The sequence below is a fragment of the Myotis yumanensis genome, unplaced genomic scaffold (genome assembly GCF_028538775.1).
Source record: "Myotis yumanensis isolate MYYU_CA2020_CCGP unplaced genomic scaffold, mMyoYum1.0.hap1 SCAF_5, whole genome shotgun sequence".
Classification (NCBI taxonomy): Eukaryota; Metazoa; Chordata; class Mammalia; order Chiroptera; family Vespertilionidae; genus Myotis; species Myotis yumanensis.
This window is the reverse complement of record NW_027223756.1, coordinates 89,484,317-89,502,136: the sequence shown is the minus strand read 5'-3', so window position 1 is coordinate 89,502,136 and position 17,820 is coordinate 89,484,317. Positions and strand designations below refer to the sequence as shown.

Sequence of the window (17,820 nt, the reverse complement as noted above, 5' to 3'; positions counted from 1 at the left end):
CCCAACCCCCTGATCTGCCCTGCTTTGTGTGTGACAGGGGGCGGTGCCCCAACTCCCCTATCGGCCCTACTCTGTGCATGACAGGGGGAGCTCCCCAACCCCCTGATGGGCCCTGCTCTGTGCGTGACATGGGGGAGCTCCCCAACCCCCCTGATGGGCCCTGCTCTGTGCGTGACAGGGGGTAGCGCCCCAACCCCCTGATTGGCCCTGCTCTGTGCGTGACAGGGGGTGGCACCGCAACCTCCCCATCGACCCTGCCTTGAATGTGATAGGGGGTGGCACCCCAACTCCCCAATCGGCCCTGCTCTGAACCCGACCAGGGGCTGCACCTAGGGATTGGGCCTGCCCTCTGCCACCCAGGAGCAGGCCTAAGCCAGCAGGTCGTTATCTCCCAAGGGGTCCCAGACTGCGAGAGGGCACAGGCCGGGCTGAGGGACCCCCCCTCCCCCCCAAGTGCACAAATTTTTGTGCACCGGGCCTCTAGTCCTACATAATAAAAGGCTAATATGCAAATTGCTGAACAGCAGAACGGCTACGATGCGCACTGACCACCAGGGGGCAGACACTCAATGCAAGAGCTTCCCCCTATTGGTCAGTGCGCCGCTCAGCCCAATGCCGGGCTCACGGATGTCCAGCACAGCGGTGGTGGCGGGAGCCTCTCTCACCTCCTCGGCAGTACTAAGGACCCCTTGGGGGATGTCCGACTGCTGGCTGGCAGTCAGACATCCCCTGAGGGGTCCCGGACTGCGAGAGGGCACAGGCCTGGCTGAGGGACCCCCCCTCCAATGCACGAATGTCATGCACCAGGCCTCTAGTAGATAATAAATAGACAAAAAGAAAGATGGATGGATAGACAACAGATGGATAGATAGATATAAAGATGATAGACGTAAATGAGAGATAGAGATAGAAATGATAGACAGATATGACAGGTAGATATGATTGAGGAACAGATATGATAGAAAGATGGCAGGTAAACAGATAAACAATTGCTATATTGATAGACAGACAGGGTCACTCTCGTTCTAAGGCTGACTTCCTCACCCTCTGCACTATCAACTAGCACTCAGGGCCAATAGCACGCCCTCCCCGAGCCTTGACAACCAAAATATCTCCAGGCATTGCCAAGTGCCCCTGAGAAGGGGGCACAGAACCACACAGGTGAGACCCGGTGCCTAAGAGAAGCCACGGATGTTGACTTTTGCCCTTCACTCTTCCCAGGCTCTTGAAAGGGGTAGCACCGTGGAGGGTCGAGCCCTGCCCAGGGCTTACCCAGCACCTCCTGCTTCAGCTCCTCGAGGCGGCCGGAGTGGAGCAGGTGATAGGGCAACTCCTTCAGCTTCCGCAGGTTTGCAACAGTATCCGAGAACCACAAAGGCTGGGGGGCCACCTGCAGAGGAGGAGGGGATGGCAGGCCAGGCCGGGCACTGTGTGATGCTGGAGGGAACGGGGACACAATTCCAGACAGAGATGCCCTAGCCTGTGGCCAGCAAACTGCGGCTCACGAGCCACATGCGGCTCTTTGGCCTCTTGAGTGTGGCTCTTCCACAAAATACCACGTGTGGGCGCGCACGTACAGTGCGATTGAAACTTCGTGGCCCATACGCAGAAATCGGTATTTTGTGGAAGAGCCACACTCAAGGGGCCAAAGAGCCGCATGTGGCTCACGAGCCGCAGTTTGCCGACCACTGCCCTAGACCCACCACAAGTTGTGCTGGGGCAGAGGGAGGGATGTGGGGTTCCAGGAATCCAAGGGGCATGAGAGCAGAGTCTCAGAGGATAAGTAGGAGTCTGTCTGGTGAAATGTGAGGGCAAACAATGGGATTCCTGGGCAAGGGAATGGCATGTGCAAAGGTCCAAAGGTGAGAGAGAGCAGAATGAGAGTTTGGGGAGGGCTGAATAATAAGGCATAGTGGGCAATCATGGTGGGAAAGAGACTGGGGAGTTTGTAGGCAGAAGATCATGAATATCAGGCTGGGGAGGTTGGACAGGACACAGAGGGCACTGGGGAGCCATGGGAGGTGTTAGAGGAGAGGCATGATCAGGCTGCATCGTCAGAAGCAGTCCTTGGGAGGATGGACTGAAGCAGGAGGTCCTGAGGCTGGGAGGCCAGGAAGGAGTACAGACCAAGTCCCAGAGGGAAAGGATGCGACAGCCTGCAGGGGTTCTGGCACAAGGGAGAAGACCTGTGAGTCCTGAGAGAGGAGAAAGGGCAGCACCGAGAAACAATCAGGCCTGGCCCTGTCTCTGGCCTCCCCTGTCCATCACGGGGACAAAGAAAAAAGAAAAATCTATGACAACAGAAGACTTGCAAGTGTATTTGCTAATTGCAATCAATGGGCTGCAGTTATGGAAGATGTTAATGTGGGGGAAATGGACAGAGGAGCCCATGGGAAGTCTCTGCATTCAATCTGCAACTCCTCTTAAATCTAAAATGATTTCAAAAATCATTTAAAAAAATGACTTTAAGAAACTTACAAGTTCTGCCTCAGAGTGAAGGAAACACAAAGTAAAGACCAAGTAATTGAGAAGGAAGAAAAACCTGGAAGGCTTCCTGAAGGAAGAGGCATTTAAGCTGTGCCTTGAAGTGTTTGAGAGGCAAAAAAAAAAAAAAAAAAAACCCGAGCAGGCAGCACATCAGCTAAAGATGCCAAGTCTTAGAGCTCCTGGGCATAAAAGAAGAAAGACTGGAAGGAAATGTGTGAATAGTGACTTGGTCTTGCCCGCACAGCCGGGTGGAGGTTGAAGGTGGGGAACAGGGGTGCAGACACCTCACCTTGCGGTCCAGGTTCAGGGGCTTCCCCACCAGTGGCAGGGTGATGAGTTTCTTGGTGCCCTGGCTCCAGGCTCCCAAGAAGAAGTCAGCCAGGATTCCGTGCCTCGTGGCTTTCTCGGGCCCCGACAAGTAGCGTTCCCGGACCACCACAGCCAGCTGTCTGCAGAGAGGGGACATGGGCTGGTGGGCCTGGGGGCCCGGCAAGCTCGGAGCTGTCAGGAGACAGTTCCCAAATGCAAGTCCACCCTAAATCACCATCCAGATGCTCACTAAGTCTTCTGACCACCTGTCCTAGTTGCTACTTAACATTTATCTCTTAATCTACCCATCTTTCCCCCCCCTCAAATAAACTTATTTAAAAAGGAACCTTCGGGCTCCTCGTGTTAAACATAAAATAAGTTATTGAATGACCCAGCAATTCTATCCCTGGAATTATATACAGTATATATGCAGTATATATATTCTGAGTATATTCCAAGAGAATTGAAAAACTTGTATACACAAGTTCACAGCAGCACTATTCACACTCTCTAAAGGTGGAAGCAACCCAAATATCCATCAGTGGGTGAACAGATAAGTAAATGGTGATGCATCCATACAACCATAAAGAGGAATGAAGCCTTGACACGTGCTGTAACGTGGATGAATCTCGAAAACATGATGCTGAGCGAGAGAAGCCAGACACAAAAGGCCACATGTTGTGTGATTCCATCGATATAAAATGTCCAGGCCAGGCCAGGCGCAGAGACAGAATGTGGGTTAGAGGTTGCCAGGGGCTGTGGGGGAAGTGGGGGTGACTGGTCATGGGGCCGGGGTCTCCTTTGGGGTGATGAACATGTCCTGGAACTACTTAGAGGGGATGGTTGCAAACACTGTGAATGTACTAAGTGCCACTGAATTGTACACTTAAAAATGGTGACTTTTATGAGTGAACTAGAGGCTTGGTGCACAAATTCGTGCATGCATGGGGTCCCTTGGCCTGGCCGGTGATCGGGGCCATCTCGACCAGTCCCAATTGGGGGCAGCTGGGGAGGGACCTAAGGAGGGCTCCAGGGCGTGTCCAGTCTATCTCGCCCAGTCCTGATCGTCCGGACCCCAGCAGCAAGCTAACCTACCGGTTGGAGCATCTGCCCCCTGGTGGTCAGTGTGCATCATAGCGAATGGCCGAGCAGTAGACACTTAGCATATTAGGCTTTTATTCTATAGGATTTCTCCTCATAAAAACAAGGTTAATTGTGTTAGAGTCGGGCCATGGAAACCCTTGAATGCTGGACCACGTGGACTTGACCCCTGGGGATGGGGAGAGGAGAGGATCTGGACCGAGGAGGAGCCTGGTCAGTGAGCTTTTGCTCTGGGGCACACAGACAGCGTGGTCTCGGCACTGGACCCACCTGTGGGCGACGGCCAGGAGTGTGAAGCCATCCACAGGTCGCCTGGCCAAGCAGTTGCCCAGGTCACGGCGGAGCCTCACCCACAGCAGGGGTGGGAAACGCAGCAGCTCCTTGCTGGGCGGGGTCCAGTCCTGGTACACAGCCTGCAGGACCTCATCATCCAGGGACAGTACGTCCTTCAGCTCAGCCTCCGAGAGCCCGTGCCTGCAGGGAGGAAGGACGGGAAACACACCTGTGGCTCCTGCGCGTAGAGGACGCAGACACCAGGGGATAGAGGGACATGGCCAGCTGCACAGTGTCCTGCCCGACACCCGGGGATCAGCGTTTGGACAGTGCCCAGGCCCAGAGGGCACCAACGCCTGGTTCCAGCTGTACCCATCACTTAAGATCTTTCCTGACCTTTCCTTCTGCCTCCACACAGCTACAGACCCTCAAACCACCCCCTCCCATGGGAGCATCGGGAGGGAGAGAGGAGGTAACTTGGGAAAATAATGCGGAAACCAACTATGCCCACCCCAGGCTACCCCATATTTCCTGGCCTGAGAAAGGGCTGAGTGAGAGAGAGGGAGTGGCTTTACATGGGGCGATCGATCATCTGAAGTTTTGGTGCTGAACTGAGTGCAACACCTGTGAGCGTGAGAGCTTCGCAGGGACGGAGACTGTCAGAGTTCATTTCGGAGCAGGGGAGCGCGGGAGGCTGGCGTCTGCTCGCACCTCACTTACAAACTTGTGTGGATTTTTAAAAAAAATTCTGTTATGTTGAGCAAAGTCTTTGTTAGGGTCGATCAAACCTAAGGGTCTTCATTTTGATCAAGACACTTGCCACATACTTCACATACAGAGATTACTTAGAATTCTCTGATGCATGACAAGGTGGGTATCAACAGGAGAGAGAGAGAGAGAGAGAGAGAGAGAGAGAGAGAGAGAGAGAAGGGGAGAGAGAGAAAGAGAGAGAGAGCAGAAGGGTCTCTCAGGCTGAGGCGGACTTCCTCACACTCAGCACTGCTGACGCGGGGCTTCATCATTCCCTGAGGGGTGTCCTGTGCACGGCAGGGTGCTGAACAGCATCCCTGACCTCCACCCATTAGACGTCAGTAGCAGCCCCCTCCCGAGTTATGACAACAAAAATGTCCCCGGGCATTGCCAGGTGGGGGTATGTGTGGGGAATCTCCCCCGGTGAGAACCGCTGGCCTAGAACAACTCAGATCCGTCCTGGGGGCGGAGCTCAGCTGGGCGGCTGGGTGCTGTGAGGGGAACACACTCCTGGCTCCACCATCACACCAACGACTCCGTCTGCAAACAGCATATGTTCATTGAGCTGGAGGCACTGAAGTCCCCTCCCCTGCAGTCACCATCCTTCAACCGCCTTCCGCACCCGGAGGCCGGGGTGGGGGGTGGGGGGGGGTCCTGCCCTCGGCGAAGCCCCTCTGCTTTACTAATTGGATCAGACTTGGAGCCAGAAAGGCCAATTGATTTCTGTCTCCCTGGATTTTGCAGGCGGTTTCAAGGGGGAGCCAGGACGATGGCGTCAGGTCCCTGAAACGGGAGCTCATGATGCCAACAGAAGCTTGAGGCAAGCTGGACTTCTGGGGAGGAGAAAGGAAGGGCCTCGCACAAAAGCTGACGTGCGGAGCGGATCCAGAGGGAGAGGGGATGAAGAGCTGCCCTGATTCCTGTGGCTTGCCTGTTTCCATGACAACCTGCTTCCCCCATAAAGACAGCATCGCAGTGGCCTGATGGCCCAAACCCTTTATTCCGGAACATTCCCCAGTCTATCGTTGTAGAGTCCATGCCAGGCCCCCACTCTGGGGCACTGGTGGCGAAATCTGGGGTATGCTCCCTGGAGCTGGCTTTGGAGCGGCCCTGGATTCCCGAGCTCCTCCCGTGGCCTCCGCATAAAGCCCTGGCTGCTTAAGCGTTAGTGTGATTGGGATTCTGTTCCTGGCAAACCAACCAAACAACAGACAAAAAGCCCCCTCGCTGATCCCCGCCCATCTTGCCTGATTTGTGGCAAACGATAAAGGTCGGAAAGAGAAAAACTGCCCCCAAAACAGAGAAGAGGCAAAATTGCACTGTCAAGCATTTCTGCTGATGGGCTCGCGTGTTCCCGGCGGCTTTTGTCAAGGGAAAGCTCTATTGCCTGGTGTGCCTGCTAATTGGCCTCCATCCCTCCCTCCTGGGGCGGGAGCTCAGCTGGGCTGCTGGGTGCCTGAGATGAACACGCTTCTAGCTCCTGCTCGTTTTTTCTGAGTCACTGTCCACACCTGGCATCTCTGAGCCGTCCCTGCTGACCATCCTGACCCAGGTTCACCAGAGTTTGCAGCCCCCAAAACTTCCTCTGGGCTGAGCAAACTTCGTTTCTTTAAACTCCGTAAACACACTAGAATTGGATTTTCCTGTTACAGCTTTGCTGACTCCCATGCCACAAGCCTATAATTAGATGTAGATACTGGCTTGAGGTTGAGTCTTCAGAGAAGTTTGCTTTTTAAAAAAATATGTATTTTTATTCCTTTCAGAGAGGAAGAGAGAGAGAGAAACACCAATGATGAGAGAGAATCATGGATCGGCTGCCTCCTGCACGCCCCCTACTGGGGATCCAGCCTGCAACCTGGGCATGTGCCCTGACTGGGAATTGAACCAGTGACCTCTTAGTTCATAAGTCGATGCTTAACCACTGCGCCACACCGGCTGGGCCAGAGAAGTTAGCTTTCAGAAGAATTTTTTTCTGAGATCTCCCGCACGTTGTTTAGTAATTAGAAAGGGGAACATTGCACCTTACAGTGGGGGAAAAATCGGTGCCCAAGCATCATTCAGGTTTAACCTGGATGTGATCACAAGGAGACATCAGACCAAACATCAGGTGGAAGGACCTACAATCTCTTTACACGCCCCCCCCACCCCAACCCCACCCCCCGCCACAAGCTGTGCTCCCTGGACCAGCAGCATTGAAGGAGAGATGCCCGAGTCCCAGGCCCTACCCCAGACCTCCTGTACCAGACCCATTATTCAAAAACAGGACCAGGATACATATACCCATTATAAATTGAGGAATGTATCCCTGGCTGGTTTGGCTCAGTGGATACAGCATCAGCCTGCAGACTGAAGGGTCCCAGGTTCGATTCCAGCCAAGGGCACATATAGGTTGTGGCTTGATCCCAGCCCTGGTAGGGTCATATGCAGGAGGCAACCAATCCATGTGTCTCTCTCACATTGATGTTTCTCTCTGTCTCTCCCCCTCCTTTCCACTCTCTCTAAAAAAAAAAAAAAAACAATGGAAAAATAGCCTCGGGTGAGGTGAGGATTAACAACAACGAAAAGTAAAAAAATAATTGAGGAATGTGGTCCATGCTCTTCGAAAGGGCAAAGACAGACAACAGAATGTTCCCGATTACAGGAGACCAAAGAGATGACAACCAAATGCAATGTGTGGTTCTGAATTGGCAGCTATAAAGGACATTTTGTGACAATTGGCAAGTTTTAACTATAAACTGTGTATTAAATATAATTGTGTCGGTGGTACATTTCCTGTGTTTCATAATTGTCCTGTGGCAGCGTGGGGTTCTAGTTGTCCTTGTTCTTAGGAAATATGTAATATTTAAGGGTAAAGAGGAATGATGCCTGTAATACTCAAATGGTTTAGGGAAAAACTATGTGTGTATTTGTATGTGTATGTATATGTATAAATAGATAGATATCGAGACAGATTAGATAGATAAATAAAAAGGGAGAATGATAGATAAATAGAAGGGATTATAAATAAAAGAAAAATAGCTAGCTAGCTAGAGAAAAATAGATGATAGATCAGTAGAAAAAAATAGAAAGAAAGAAAAAAGATAGATAGATAGATAGATAGATAGATGATAGATAGATAGATAGATAGATAGACAGATAGATAGGAGGAGGGTATGAAGGAAAACATTGGTAAATAAATAAGAGAGGGAGAGCCTGGCCAGCATGGCTCAGTGGTTGAGCGTCGACCTATGAACCAGGAGGTCACGTTTTATTCAGGTCAGGGCACATGGGGGGGTTTCGGGCTTGATCCCCAGTGCAGGGCATGCAGGAGGCAGCCAATCAATGATTCTCTCTCATCACTGACGCTTCTATTTCTCTCTTCTTCCTTCCTCTCTGAAATCAGTAAACACACATTTTAAAAGAGGGAGAAAGAGAAGGAAAACAAGAGGGAGGGAGACAAAGCTAATGTGGCCAATTGGTGATTCAGTAGGAAGGGCGGTTGGCACCAGTTGCCAACTAGAGCCGATCCTGCCTGCGGGGGACACGTGGCAACACCCAGGGACAGTTTTGGTTGCCGTGACGAGGATGGCATCTTGTGGGTGGAGGCAAGGGATGCTGTTTACCACCCTCCTGTGCACAGGAGGCCCCACACACCGCAAAGAGGAATGTGCCCCAAACGTCAGTAGCGCCACGGCTGAGAAAACCTGATGTAGGGGAATTCTTTGCACAATGGGAGTTCTTCCATTAGTCTATAATTGGAAAGTATTTCAAAGTAAAATTTTTACAAAATAAATCTTATATTTCTGTCTGCGTAGAGACAGAAAGCAGATCAATGGGTATCAGGAACCGGGGGAGGGAGGGTGGGGAGGGGTTGCTAATGCAGATGGGGTTTCCTTTGGGGGTGATGAAATGTTCTGGAGATGGACAGTGGTTGCTAAACACTGGGGATGTACAAAATGCCACTGAAATGTACACTTTATAATTTCTTTTTTTAAAAAATATTTTTTATTGATTTTTTACAGAGAGGAAGGGAGAGGGATAGAGAGTTAGAAACATGGATCAGCTGCCTCCTGCACACCCCCTACTGGGGATGTGCCCGCAACCCAGGTACATGCCCTTGACCGGAATCGAACCTGGGACCCTTCAGTCCACAGGCCGACGCTCTAGCCACTGAGCCAAACTGGTCAGGGCTATAATTTCTTTTAAAAATATTTTTATTGCTTTTTTTAGAGCGAGAGGAAGAGGAGATGGAGAGAGAGAAACATTGATGTGAGAGCGAAGCGTCAGTTGGCTGCCTTCTGGGGATTGAGCCTTCAACTCTGGGCATGTGCCTTGACCAGGAATTGAACCAGCAACCTTTCTGACCAACTGAGCCACACTGGCCAGTGTGAAATGTACACTTTAAAAGAGTGAACTTGACGATACATGAATTATTGTGGGTGGAATAGTGTTTCCCCCAAATAAGCGTCAACCTGGAACCCGTGAATGGAACCTTATTTGACAACAATCTTTGGGGATGTGATCAGGTTAAGATGAGGTCATCCTGGATGAAGGTGGGCCCTCATCTCACGAGCAGTGTCCTTTCAAGAAGAAGGAAATTCAGACAGAGAGACACGCACAGGGAGAGGCCAGGAGACAACAGACGCAGAGACTGGAGTGAAACTGAAGAGCCCAGGGAAGGCCTAGGACAGATTCTCCTCTAGCACCTGAGCACGGCCCTGCTGACACCTTGATTTCAGACTTCTGGACTCGAGCACTATAAGAGAACAAAGTTCTCTCGTTCTAAGCCAGGCACCCAGTTTGTGATTTGTTACAGCAGCCCTGGGAGATGACTGCATGCCTTATATGTCAAGTTTAAAAAGAGGACCTGGGTTGCAGGTTTGATCCCCAGCCCTGTTCGGGGGCACTGTGTGGGAGGCAACCAACCAATGGATGGCTCTCTCTCTCTCTCTCTCTCTCTCTCTCAATCCCCCCCATTCCCTTCCACTTTCTCTAAAAAAAAAAAAAAATCAATGGGAAAAGTATCCTTGGGTAAGGATTAATAAAAATAAATAAAATAAATGAATTAAATAAAATAAAAAGAGTTAAACACGGAGAAAAAGGAACCCTTGTGCACTGTTGGTGGGGTTGTAAATTGGTACAGCCACTGTGGAAAACAGCATGGTGGTTCCTCAAAAAATTAAAAATAGAGCTGCCATATGGACCCAGCAATTCCACCTCCGGGTATTTATCTGAAGAAATCCAAAGCACTAATTGGAAAAGACATATGTGCCCCTATGCTCATTGCAACATTATTTACAATAGCCAAGATATGGAAACAACCTAAATATTCATCAATGAATGAATGGATAAAGAAGAGATGGTATCCTATATAATAAAAGTGCAGTATGCAAATTGTCCCTGCTACCAGGAGTTTGTCTGGGAGTTCGACCAGGGGGCGGGGCTGGCCAGGGGAAGGGAGGGCAGCCACTAGGAACCCTACCAGTGCACGCATTTTATGCACTGGGCCTCTAAAATATATATATATATATATATATATATATATATATATATATATGAAGCCCAGTCTGTGAAATCACATGGCCCTGCCCACCCACTTTGGTCTTTGGTCGTTACAGCGTTAGGGCCACAGGCCTTTTATAATATATATAGATAGATAGATATTGGTATATCTATCTATATCTATATCTATATCTATATATGTATATATAGTGGAATATTACTCTGCCATAAAAAAGAATGAAATCTTGCCATTTGTGACAACCTGGATGACCTAGAGAGGGTTGTCTATTAAGTGAAATAAGTCAGACAACAACAAATACCGTATGATTTAACTTATATGTGGAATCTAAAACACTAAACAAATAAATATGCAAAACAAAACAGAAACAGACCCATCGATACAGAGAACAAGCTGATGGTTGCCAAAGGGGAGGAGGATGGGGGTGGCTGGAAAAGAAACAATATATGATCTAGAACAAGGTAATATTGAAAATAGTAATAATAATGAAGGTCAGATTAATATTATAAACTGTCATCAGACTCCCTCAGGTCTGTGCAAGGTTTTTGCTTGAGGTTTTCTGAGAATTTCCTTGTTTTCAAAAAAAACCTAAAAATTATTTTATGTGTAAAAAATAAGGCCGAAAGCACCTTTCCAAAAATTGCATTGCAACTGCCCTGGCCCGTGCAGCTCAGTTGGTTGGACATTGTCCCACACACTGAAAGGTTCCATCCCCGATCAGGGTACATACCTGGGTTGTGGGTTCAATCCCAGGTATGGGAGGCAACCGATCTCTCCCCCCTCCCCCTTCCTGTCTCTAAAATCAATACACACATGCTCCGGTGAGGATTAAAAACAAAAAAAGAAAAAACATGCATTGCAACTAATGTTTCTCAGCAATATGCATTATATTATGAGTTGTATATAGACAGCAACTTAGTACATTAAATCACATTTATTTTTAAGAGAGGAACTTTCATGTGGCATGTTTTGTGTTTTTCTTGTACATGAGCTCTATTTACTGGCATAAAAGAATAAAATTAATCCAGGACTGTTTTTTTAATGTGGAGAAAAAACAGAGACTTACCGGGAAGACACAATGTAGCCCAGCACCCGGGCCACCAGGAGCCGCCCGTGGGTCTGCTCCAGCCGGGCACACAGCTCGTGCAGCATGTCCTCAGCCGTGGAGGCCAGAGGGGCGGGCACGGTGAAGGACGCCCATTTCCGGGCCTCCTCAAAGGCCAGCCTCAGCTGCCCGGGGTGGCCGCACTCGGGGAGGCCGGCCCAGAGCAGGTCCCTCTGCCCTGGGCTCAGCGTCCTCCTGGAGGCCGCCAGCAGGAGCCGGATCATCTCTTGCCCTTGGCTGCTGGAGAGGGGTTCCACCTCCCAGTAGGACTCTGGGTCCTTGAGCGTCTGCTGCACGGCGTCTAAAACTCCCCGCTGCCCTGAGCAGGCCGAGAAGATGAGGTGGACCCTCGGGGGACACTTGGGAGGCAGCCAGGGGACCCCCCTCCCACGGTGGGCAGAGTCCACATCATCCACGGCGTCCAGCAGGATCACCAGGGACTCGAAGTTTCGGCAGGAGACGGTGTGCAGGAGGGTGTGGAAAAACTGGACCACCCTGCTGTGGGCCTCCAGGACCTGGGCGGGAGGCAGGGGCAGCCCGTAGGCCAGGCACACCTGGAAGCAGATGCTCCGGAGCAGGCTGCGGGCATCGCGGCTCATCTGTGACGTCCCCAGAAGCCGCAGGACGGTCACCGTCTTGCAGCCCAGCAGCCCCGGCATCTGCTCGGCCAGCTTGCACATCAGAGCCGTCTTCCCGATGCCTGGGGGTCCGAGAAGCACCAGGGGCGTGTGGGGGTGATTGTCACTCTGCCGGAGTCGCTGCCCCACCCGGGCCAGGAGCTCCTGGCGCCCGCAGAAGGTCCGGGTGGCCTCGGCACTCAGCCCCAGGTGGTGGCGGATCTCCTGGTAGAGCCAGGCCAGTTCCTGCCGGCCCGCCTCCAGCTCCCGGAGGCGCTGGAGCACCTGGTGGTTAGCCCTGGCCACAAACTGCTCCCCCAGCTCCTGCAGGTACCGGGCGTGAGCCTTATTTTTGGGGTTCACCAGGTCGCGGCTCCACGGCAGGTGGTGGGCCTTGAGGACTCCCGGCTGCATGTCAGCGATGCGCCCCTTGAGGCTGCTGAGAAGGTTCTGGGCGTCTGTGTCCAGGCAGCCGTCTGCGAGCCGGTCCACCAGCTTCAGGGCACAGTCTTCCAGGATGTGTCTGTTCAGGTCCTGGATCTCCCTCAAGAAGACAGTGGCCCCCTGCTCCCCGTCTGTCAGGCTCAGCAGACCCCGTTCTATCTCCCACTCGATGACTGCGAGAGTAGAGGAGAAGGGAAGAGAGTGTGTGTCATCCGCTGGCCTGGGTGGGGCCACTGGGGAGACACATTTGGGAGGTGGGGATAGTGGTTCTGAAGCTCAACATGCGCCTGAGTGACATGGCATAACCTTAGACAAATGAATGCTCTCCAGTATGTCCCAATAAAACTTCACTTCAAAAAACAAACGGTGGGCTGGATTTGGTCCTCGGGCCATCCTGTGCCAGACCCTTGTCCCAGAGCAGGTAGCAGCCCTGATTCTCTCTCATCATTGATGTTTCTATCTCCCTCTCTCCTTCTCTGTTCCTCTCTGGAATCAATAAAAATATTTTAAAAAAATAGATAAATAAATGAAAAGCAGATACCCAGGCTTGCTCTTTCGCACACTCTCCCCCGACCACCTTGCTTGTGCCCCGTGGTTTGCCTCATCCACTCCAGGGCCAGAAAGTAATAAACTCCTTTTTCTTTAAAATAAAAATAATAAAAAAAGAATACATGGAACCTCTTTCTACTATTTTTTTTTTTTTTGGCAACTTCCTGTGAATTTCAAAATAAAAAGTTTTTAGAAAAGAAAGCTGAGGAAGGTACCTGGAGAGTAACATGCCCGAGACACCATTGCTGACATGCATTATGCTTTCTGCTACTTTCGAGGAGTTCCTATTTGTTCTTTCATGTGGGACTTCTTAACTGGCTACGTTTGACATTGCTGCTTAGAGCTCCAATGAGGTCATGGCTAGGACAAGACCGTTTAAACTCCACAATGACTCCATGACATACTAACTCTGACTGGTTCCATTTTACAGATGAGAAAACTGAGGCGATAAGCCTGCGAGAAGTCAATACAGCTGGAAAGGGGCCAGGCTGAGCTGTAAATCCAGCCCCATTTCAAAGCACAGATCCCAGATACTGAGCATGGCTTTGATGGCAGACGTGTCATGAAGGCAATTAGCATATTTAGCTCCATGCCATGGAGCAAACAATAGCGACATAGTAAGTGTTCAATAAACAGTAGCCATCAACATTAGTCACATCAACCGTGTATTCAAAATGGATATGTCTTTCCTATCTTAGCCAAAGGACCAAGGCTAGCATCGCCTGTGATGTCAGGTGGGCGTCAAGTACCCGATACCCCTGATATGAGGCTTGGGGAGGGAACATCACCTCTGTGATCTTTCTCCCAGAACCTATCACCCCAGTCTCATCACAAGAAAACACCAGACAAGCCCAGAGTGAGGGACATTCTACAAAACACCTACCAGTACTCCTCAAAGTGGTCAAGGTCATGAAAAAAAACAAGGGAAGACAGAAACTGTCACAGACAGAGAAGCCTAAGGACATGCCGACTAAACACAATGTGGGGCCCTGGGTGGGGTCCTGGGACATAGGGGGGATGTTAAGGGAAAACTGAGGAAATCGGAAGGACGTCTGGAGTCTAGTTAATCATCCTGTACTGACGTTAAGTATCCGTGTCCATTTTTCAGTCCCAGAAAATGTACTGCAATCACTTAAGATGTTACCTTATCTGAGCAAAGAACATACGGGAACGCTGCACTATCTTTGTAGCTTTATAACCTTGTACTTTCCTGTTAATCTAAAATGATCCTCCCTTTGCCCAGCCGGCGTGGCTCAGTGGTTGAGCATCAACCTATGAACCAGAAGGTCACAGTTTGATTCACAAGGGAGCAGCTGATCAATGATTCTCTCTCATTCTTGATGTTTCTCTCTCTCTCTCCCTTCCTCTCTAAAATCAATAAAAATACATTTTTAAAAATTTTTAAATGATCCTCTCTCCAAAAAGTTTATTTTTTAAAAGTAAATATGTCATTACTAGAATTAATATATATCTAATAGATAATAATTGATATATTTTAATAAAATTTAAATATTAATATAAATTACTATATTTAGTATCTTTAAATAAATCAATATATTAAATTTGTGCACATATTTAATGTTCATAACATAAATTCATATATTTAATGTTGATAAATACGTACATTAAATTTTAGTAATAGATTATATATAATCAATATATTTTAATAAAATTAAATTCATATATTTATGTTTATAAATAAATTTATATATTTAATATTTTAGTAAAATAATATATAATTAATATATTTAACAAAATTAAGATGCTATTAATATAAATTACTACATTCAATATCTTTAAATAAATCAATATATTTAATGTTTACATATAATATAAACCCACATATGTAATATATATATATTACATATAAACCCTACCAGGTAAATACAGTGGGGCCTTGACTTACGAGTTTAATTCGTTCTGTGACCGAGCTCGTAACTCAAATTACTCGTATGTCAAATCAAGAAGTGAATGAGTGAGACACGTGATGCTGGGCTGATGTTGTGGCGTTCACTGTGACGTTCGCTGGGCCACCTAGCTGTGGGGTATCTGAAGCTGGCTTGTAACCCGAATTTAGCTCGCAACTCAAAGCAAAAAATCGGCCGAGAGACGGCTCGTATCTCGAAAAACTCGTTAGTCGGGACACTCGTAAGTCAAGGCCCCACTGTAGACTGAGCAGCTGAACAACCAAAAAACTGAACAACTGGTCACTATTACGTGCGCTGACCACCAGGGAGCACATGCGGAATATGGCAGGCGTCGGCCGCAGTGTGATGGTGGAGCAGGTGAGCGGGAGTGCCAGACCAAGGCAGGGCACTGGCCGCTGTCATCGGGGTGAGCCTCTGGTGGTTACTGAAAATTCTTTGCTCCTGTGCACCATGGTCCCACCCCGTGCTCACACCTGCTGCCAGCGCCGGCCCCACTCACACCTGCTGCCGATGCCTGGCACCCGCCCCAATCGCTCAGCGCCGTCAGCGGGTGCAAGCGGCGGCTGCCAGCCCCAATAGCCCCCGAGGGCTTCTCCACCTCCCCCTGCTCCTGAGGGGCGAATGGGGCCAGTGCCGGGCACTCGCACCCGCTGACAGTCAGTGGGTGTGAGTGGAGCTGGGCACCGTCAGTGCATGGGAGCGGCAGCGGCGGGAGAGGGGCTGCTGGCAGACAGTGGGTGGGGCTTGGTGGAGGCGTGGAGGATGGGTCAAGATCCACCCCTGTGCCCACAGCAGCCTCTCAGCCCACAGTTCCTTTCAGGTGCACGAATTCATGCACTGGGCCCCTAGTATATTTATAATATAAATTCATATATTGAATATGTAGATAAATGAATTCATATATGTCATAGTTTTAGGAATATAAATTCATATATTTAATAGTTTCAGTAACATAAATTCCTACATGTAATGTTTGGTGATATAAGTTGACATACTAATAACCCACAAACTGATGTATCACTAACCCACAAGCGACAAGAACCTGTTTCTTGCTGGCAGCAAGTGGTAGGGAAAGGAACTGATTATGCTGCATTTGTAGAAAAGTCTTTCTGATATCTGGAGTGGAGGATGACGTGGGTTGGGGGTGGGGGGAGAGGTGAGGGGCCGGGCGGGAGCCGGCGATGGACTCAGCAGTGGCAGGGTCTGATCCCTGCTCTCACCCTGGGCCAGATGAGACTCCTCCTCCCTGGGCCCGTTTCCCCGCTGAGGCAGGCGCAGCGAGGCCAGAGCACTGAGCTCTCCGCACGGTCTAACTTGGGCGTTCAGTTTTCCCAGGATTGTCCTGGGTTTGGCCCTAACAGTCCTGCATCCCTAGAGCCTCTTGGTCCAAGGCAAACAGGGAGGATGGTTGTCTTAGAACATGTGCCCTAAAGCCAGGAGCCTCCCTGGGAGAAGAAATGGAGCCGGAGGAGGAGAGGAGGATCCTAAGAGACCAAGACTTAACTGGAACACGGCTGAACTCTCCAGGGTCATCTGTATAATGAGAACCGGGGAGCTAGGCTGGTTCGGCATTTATAGAAATGCGGACCCGTGGCGTTTGGACAACACTCAATGTGTATTCTGAACACGTGGGCATTGCCCATGGGTCCCGGGGAGTCTCACTACCTCACCTGACCGTTGGTAGCGATGCCACTGCTCCTGGGTGATGAGGCCCAGCCTCCTGGCTTCCTGGGCTCCACAGCGCAGCACAGAGGTCAGGGTGGCCTCCTCCGGCGCACGGGTGTCCCCGGTGCCCAGGGCCTGCAGCACGTAGCTGGGGGGCACAGTGTTCTCGTCCCTCCGGAAGTGGTGAGCCACCAGCTCCAGGTCACCTGGCCTGGCGGTCAGCTGGGCCTTCAGTGCCTCCCACTCCTTCTCCTCGATCAGCGTAGGGACCGGACAGGGGCCGTACTGGTCACCTAGGAGGGCCTGGCAGAGAGAGGGTAAGAGAGACGGGCACGGGTTCAAATCTCGCTCTGGCACTTAGCTCTATGACCCTTGGTGAGGCACGCAGAGCTCCTAAAAATGTGTCTGGCTGTGGTGCGATGGTGAAAATCACATTAAGAAATGCAGGCAAAGATAGCACCTGTGTGGGGAGGTACCTGAGAGCACGGGAGGTACATTTGGAATCTGATTGAGCATCTTTTGCTTGGGAAGCCCTCTGTGGCAGTTGAATAGCAGCCCCCTCCCCCAAAGATATCTGGTTTTAATCCCTGGGCCCTGTGAATGTACCTTTAATCAAACAAGGTTGTGATGTTGATTTTATGTGTCAGTTTGACTGAGTGAAGGGATGCCCAGATAGCTGGTCAAACATGGTTTCCGGGTGTGCCTGTGAGGGTGTCTCTGGAAGAGTAAGCATTGGAAGTGGTGGACTGAGTAAAGTAGATGGTCCCCAGTGCTGGTGGGCCCCATCCAATCCACGAAGGGCCCCACAGAACAAAAAGGAGAAAGGGCAAACTTCCTCTCTGCTTGAGCTGAGATATCTGTCTGCTGTCGTTGGACATCGGTTCTCAGGCATTCAGACTCAGATGGGGATTTACACCATCAGCCCCTCAACTCTCAGGCCTCAACACAGGCTGAATTACACCACCGGCTTTCCTGGGTCTCCTGCTTGCAGGTGACATATGTAGAACTCCTCGGCCTCCATAATCATATGAACCAAATCCTATAACAAATCTCCTCTTATCTATCTATCTATCTATCTATCTATCTATCTAT

General features: G+C 50.1%; 1 protein-coding gene across 2 annotated transcripts in view; it reads right to left on the bottom strand.

Annotated features, from left to right (window-relative positions):
* NWD1 (NACHT and WD repeat domain containing 1) overlaps nt 1–17,820 on the bottom strand; it is a 72,204-nt gene that overhangs the window by 38,638 nt on the left and 15,746 nt on the right. For both annotated transcript variants that reach the window (XM_070416331.1, XM_070416332.1), the window contains exons 5-9: nt 16,734–17,031; nt 11,487–12,759; nt 4,168–4,371; nt 2,777–2,936; nt 1,273–1,390 (exon numbers count right to left, since the gene is read on the bottom strand). In XM_070416331.1, the coding sequence (XP_070272432.1) occupies nt 1,273–1,390; nt 2,777–2,936; nt 4,168–4,371; nt 11,487–12,759; nt 16,734–17,031 (2,053 nt within the window). The remainder of the gene's footprint in view (nt 1–1,272; nt 1,391–2,776; nt 2,937–4,167; nt 4,372–11,486; nt 12,760–16,733; nt 17,032–17,820) is intronic.